Here is a 6155-nt window from a genome sequence, read left to right as displayed (position 1 = left end):
CTATATTCCTCAAGTCCCAATGCATCAATCATTTTAGAATTTCTTCATCCACTTCATTTTTTGTTGGTATTCTGTATTCTCAGTGTTATGTTTACTTGCTCTAAATCCATTCTTCTTTTGTCCAGCTTGTCCTTTGGGTGCTTATTGTCCTCTTGGGACACTGAATAAAACTACCAACCTTTGTGACCCGTAAGAGTAATGAACACTGAAGATTCTTTATTTACCATGCGACACTCTTCATAAGAATTTCATAGCACATTTTGTTTCTCTATGAAAAAAAATATTAGGTATTCTTACCAAATAACTCCCGGATCAAACCAGACATGTGGCAGTGCAGATTCTTGGGCTGATGTGATTACTACCAATGATGTCTTCTGCCCTCCAGGGCACCATTGCCCAACCACTACCCAAAAACTTAACTGCAGCAAGGGGTAGTGTATTAGCCTTCTCTTTCTGGGGTACGTTGTTATCTTTATAGTGATAACTAATACCAAACTTTGTATTTTTCAGGTCCTATTGCAGGAAAGGTGCCACTGGTGAAAATAGTAAGCATCTTGTTTGTTTTACTTCTGAATTTCATCCATTGAGAAGCATGAGTTAGAATTACTAATTGAATAACCTGTGCTTTCTACTTATTGAGAAGCATCTTGTTCAAATATACTGTATATGATTTGTCAAGCTCCAAACATGACTTTTAACATTTCCTGGAATCCTAACGACTAATTTGCACCCACTTCCTTCTAGAGTTAAAATCATGTTTGGAGCTTGACAAAATGGAAGAATGGATTTAAAGCTAGATAGCCTAGAGCACTTGATTCAAACAAGTTGTGCAAGTTTACAATTGCTATGATCTACCCTTTGTATCACTTATCTAATGTAATTTTGCAGAGTGTAGATGGAAAAGCAAGTGTAAGGAGAATTCAGAAAAAGAAGAAATCGCTTTGTTTGGTGGCATACTGATTGTGAGTAGTGCAATTTGCCAATTTTCTGGACCATGACACTCATTTAGACTCATACATTTCACTAAACATTTTCTCGACAAACATAGTGCTAACTTACACCTTTTGATTTATCAAATTGTTGTCTTGTTAGAATTTGTAACAAGACAACAATTTGATAAGTCTCAGAATTACATGCAATGCTAATCCATTGCCAATGCAAGTCTTATTTCCTTTTGTGTAAATACGATCCAGTTATTTTGTTAGTATATATGATTGTTATCGCCAACGCAAGTTTATATGCTGTAAATTTCTGCATAAGTTGTGACTGTAAGGCATCCTAGTTTCTCTCTTAGGATTTTCGTAGAAACCCACACAACATAAACAGGAGCATCTAAATTGTTACCAATATCTATTTACTTAGAGCCAACGATCTTGTTCTCGTTGTTTAATGCTAGTATTTAGTAAACGATTCACTCGTGATCTTGCTTATGCAGGTTGTCTTAATTGTCATTTTACTACTGGTGTACAATTGCTCTGATCAATTCATTGCAGTTCGAGCTAAAATTTTATCGAAGTCTCGTAAAAAGGCAGCAAAGATTGCGCAAGAATCGGCAACAGCACGGAAAAGATGGAAATTAGCAAAAGAACTTGTACTAAGGCATGAGGTGGAAATGTATGAGTCTTCTGCTGCACCTGAGGAATTAGCTACATCATCTGATGGGATACTACATGCTGATAAAGGTAATGGTAAGAGATCAAAAAATCGCAGAAAGCTAAATGTTCGCACTGAAAGGTTCAGACGTGCATATAGTCAGATAGACAAGGAAAGAGCTCTGCAGCTAGACAAAGACAAATTAACTCTCTCTGGAATAGTGTCTCGAGCTGCTGAAAACAGACCACAGAGGCCAATGCTTGAGGTGGCCTTCAAAGGTCTGACATTATCCATTGGGAAAAAGAAACTTCTACAATGCGTTACTGGAAAACTTTCACCAGGTAGGATAACGGCTATTATGGGTCCTTCTGGAGCAGGAAAGACCACATTTCTCAACGCTGTGTTAGGCAAAACATCAGGCTATAAGAAGGATGGATTGGTCCTTGTAAATGGAAAATCCGGATCGATGCAGTCGTATAAGAAGATAATTGGTTTTGTTCCACAAGATGACATCGTACATGGAAACCTGACGGTTGAAGAAAATCTGTGGTTTAGTGGACGCTGCAGGTACTGGATACCTAACAAAGCGCAATGCATTTGTGTCACCAAAGTATTATTTTGGCCTTACACTAAAATTTTCAATGCACAATTTTATTAGGATCAGTGACACAGCATTGCAAGACTTCAATTCGCTGCAGAATTCGACAATATTATTCTTTACAGCTTCTTCATGAAATACATTGAAAACGTTGTTTAATTTTTCAGATATAGTTTAGTTTGATTATTAAAGTGCTATATCATTTATTTACTTATTTATTCATATTCCCCCCTTCAGATACATAAATTAATTATATCTCTTTTATGGCATAAGTTCTGTGCCTAGATGGCTCCTAGTAGTTGATGCATTTCTTTGTTATGCATCTAAAAAAAGTGATATCTCCTGATTAATTTCAGCAACTCTTTTGATGATATCCTTATTGTACATTCATAAGGCAATCATTTTCCTCTAACAATCACTATTCTTTTGTGAAACAGGTTAAGCAAAAGCATGTCAAAAGCTGATAAGGTTCTCATTCTTGAACGGGTTATAGGGTCACTAGGGCTCCAAGAAATCAGAAATTCCCTTGTTGGGACAGTGGAAAAGCGGGGTATTTCTGGCGGACAAAGGAAGCGTGTGAATGTTGGGATTGAAATGGTTATGGAACCATCTCTTCTGATACTAGACGAGCCAACAACAGGCTTAGATAGTGCTTCCTCTCAACAACTTCTAAGAGCTCTTCGTCATGAAGCATCCCAAGGCGTGAATGTTTGTGCAGTGATTCACCAACCAAGGTTTCCTTGTAAACTTTGAATTAATCATTCCTTTATTTCTTCCAGAAAGAATCCTTTTCTAATCTTGAGTTGAAAAGACATAGCTCGTATGAAAAGTGCTCCTTCAATTTATTGTAACAATAATTGATCGGCTCACCAATACACCAGGTCTACCTATCAGTTGGCGTTCCAAAATTTGGTAAAACAAATTCATCGACATGCGTAGTAGTAATGCCCAACTTTATACAGTGAGTCGTATAAACATGACCAGTCATTTAGTCAGGCAGTCATTTTATCCTTGTGTGACTAAAATAATCCTCTCTACACATTCTTTTCTACTTTATTAAGATGAATTTGGATCTAACATGTATTAACATTTTACGCAGCTATACTTTGTTCAATATGTTTGATGACTTTGTTCTTTTGGCAAGAGGCGGCCTTATTGCTTACCATGGGCCTATAAGTGAAGTTGAAAATTATTTCTCAGGCCTGGGGATCAAGGTTCCTGACCGTGAGAATCCTCCAGACTATTATATTGACATCTTAGAGGGAATAGCCAAGACAAAAATGAGGGGACATGCCACTCCTAAACATTTGCCACTTCTTTGGATTCTGCATAATGGATATGAAGTTCCAGAAGATATGCGGAAGGACCTCGAGGAGATCAATATGATGCACGAGTTATATACTGTAGGGTCCATTACTAGAGAACTATCTTCTGTAGAACAGACAGAGAGTAAAGATTCTGTGCACCAAAATGTCAGCCAAAGAAATGATTTACTGAATAGGAAAACACCCGGTGTACTTGCACAATACAGATACTATTTAGGGAGGTAATCCGATCTCCTTCATTTCTCTAACTTGCTTTGAGTTTGGTGAATCATTTTGTAACTCCATATCCAAATTATGTTTTCAGGGTAGCTAAGCAACGTCTACGTGAAGCTACGCAACAGGCTGTTGATTACCTGATATTGTGTATTGCTGGCATATGCATTGGAACCATCACAAAAGTAAACGATGATACACTCGGTGCAGCTTCTTATGGGTATACCATAATTGCAGTCTGTAAGTCGGCACCATGTGTTATTTTTACAAATGTCCTAAGCCATAAAATAGCAAAAAAAAAAAAACAGAAGAAGAAATATTCTGTTCCTCTAAAGCATCTTAGATTGCAAAAATATTGAGAACCACTCCACACACACTAGGTACACTGGACTGCATAAAAAATGGCGAGAGATATTTGTAACACCTGACCTGGCCATACATGATCTATCATTTCTATAAGCTTGTATAATTTACAATATTTTTGGTCAAATAAAAATAAAAAATGATTTATCACTTCATGTGGCATCTTTACCTGCAATACATATTACTTACAATAGCATTCTTCCTGACTTTAATTTGCTTTGTGCACAGCACTGTTGTGCCAGCTTGCAGCACTGCGATCATTTTCACCAGAAAGATTGCAATACTGGAGAGAGAGAGAATCTGGCATGAGCTCTGTAGCTTACTTCCTTGCAAGAGACACTGTTGATCATTTCAACACCGTGGTTAAACCAATTGTCTTCCTCTCAACATTTTATTTCTTCAACAATCCACGGTCTACACTTCGAGATAATTATTTGGTCTTGCTTGCGTTAGTTTACTGTGTAACTGGCATAGGTTATACACTTGCAATTTGGTTTGAGCTGGGGTTAGCTCAGTTGGTAAGTAGGCAATTATCAAATACTTTACCATTCTATGGAAAATCCAAATTACAGGAGGTGATTTAGCTTAATGAACTTTGCTCTTGCAGTGTTCTGCATTGCTACCTGTGGTACTGGTCCTGGTGGGCACTGACCCAAAATTTCCACAGTTTATTAAACAATTCTGCTATCCCAAGTGGACACTAGAAGCTTTCATTATTGCTGGAGCAAAAGAGTTAGTAGTTTCTCCCTCAATGTTGTTAGTATTTCCCATTTCCTTAACCAGCAAATCGACACTGAATAGTAAAAGATGAGTTCTTGTCATTCAATTAAGCTTGTCTGCAGCACAGGCTAGGCAACATTAACTCCTAGAAAAGCATATTGAGCTAATTGTTCATTCATATCTGTATATAGAAAAAAAAAATCCTGGGTTTCATAATAGCTTGAAAATGCTAAAAACTGTTTGGTGGAGTGAGAAAAATATAATATTTTCACATGCAAGTTGTTGCAGGCAATGATCACCCCGGCACATACTGAAAATTGTAACTAATCCTCTTAGTGCATATGTATTTTTATTTTTATTTGGTACTAAAGTCTCTAGAGTAAATTACTAAATATCAGCAGTTCCTCGTTCAGTTGCCCTGTACAAATTTTAGGTAACCAGGTCCCCAACTTTTATAAGTCTAGCACAAATGTTTCTTCTGTTAGTATAACAATCAAACTTAAAGGCTTTTACCCTTATCCTAACACATATTATTACGGTATTACCCTTCAGGTATTCTGGTGTATGGCTGATTACTCGATGTGGAGCACTGCTAAAAGGTGGTTATAATATCAATTATTTTGCTCTCTGCATCGGCATTATGATGCTTAATGGTGTACTCTTCCGGTTTGTTGCTCTGCTTAGTCTGTTGAAGCTAAGATAGACGTAAGTATGCACATAATTAGGTTTTTGTCAATTTTCCCTCTGCTTTCATTTTACTTAACCTGGATATGTGGATTATGAAGGTTCTTATCATCTCGCGAACTAAAGAACAAGGGTTTGTTCTCTTGAATATTCAAGATTCAACTGCTGTGGAATTTGTATATAACAATGTTATCACATTGGTAGAGTAGAGATCTCGAGAATATATGCAGATTTGTAATTATTATTCTTGTCCATAAGCTCTTGGGGGATCGGGCCTACAATGTTTGTACACTTGCTGACCTTCGTTTCTCGAATGCAAATGTAATCTCAAATTGTCCCTTTGTATTTAATTTTGCTGTATGAAAAGTGTGAAATCCAGTTCTACTAGGACAGAAAAGCAGTCTGGTCGTTTTAATACATTATCCACATTTCTCTGGAACACACACTTACCTTGGATTCTGCGGAAGGTGCAACTTTTTTTTATTGAGAAAGATCCTTTAATGTATAACAAGAAAAAAAAACACAGATATATGGCTCCTGATCTTATACCACTGTTGTGATCTTCTATTTCTAAAGGAGCAATGCTACAACTACGCACAACTTTTTCGGAAGGTGACATATAGGCTGATGTGGGCTGTTTTGATTCGTAATTAGGGGGA

At 37.0% G+C, this 6155-nt stretch overlaps 1 protein-coding gene across 4 annotated transcripts in view; it reads left to right on the top strand.

Moving 5' to 3' along the window:
* LOC119331963 (ABC transporter G family member 25-like) overlaps nucleotides 1-5846 on the top strand; it is a 14344-nt gene extending 8498 nt beyond the window's left edge. For all 4 annotated transcript variants that reach the window (XM_037605145.1, XM_037605164.1, XM_037605158.1 and 1 more), the window contains 12 exons: nucleotides 126-189; nucleotides 288-431; nucleotides 511-545; nucleotides 889-962; nucleotides 1436-2160; nucleotides 2629-2925; nucleotides 3291-3737; nucleotides 3821-3969; nucleotides 4321-4610; nucleotides 4700-4824; nucleotides 5365-5517; nucleotides 5598-5846. In XM_037605145.1, the coding sequence (XP_037461042.1) occupies nucleotides 126-189; nucleotides 288-431; nucleotides 511-545; nucleotides 889-962; nucleotides 1436-2160; nucleotides 2629-2925; nucleotides 3291-3737; nucleotides 3821-3969; nucleotides 4321-4610; nucleotides 4700-4824; nucleotides 5365-5515 (2501 nt within the window). In that variant the 3' untranslated portion in view covers nucleotides 5516-5517; nucleotides 5598-5846. The remainder of the gene's footprint in view (nucleotides 1-125; nucleotides 190-287; nucleotides 432-510; nucleotides 546-888; nucleotides 963-1435; nucleotides 2161-2628; nucleotides 2926-3290; nucleotides 3738-3820; nucleotides 3970-4320; nucleotides 4611-4699; nucleotides 4825-5364; nucleotides 5518-5597) is intronic.
* Nucleotides 5847-6155: the final 309 nt, after the last annotated feature.

Source organism: Triticum dicoccoides, chromosome 1B, assembly GCF_002162155.2.
Source record: "Triticum dicoccoides isolate Atlit2015 ecotype Zavitan chromosome 1B, WEW_v2.0, whole genome shotgun sequence".
In the NCBI taxonomy this organism is placed as follows: domain Eukaryota; kingdom Viridiplantae; phylum Streptophyta; class Magnoliopsida; order Poales; family Poaceae; genus Triticum; species Triticum dicoccoides.
Note: the sequence above shows the minus strand (reverse complement) of the source record. Positions and strands in the feature narration are given on the sequence as shown.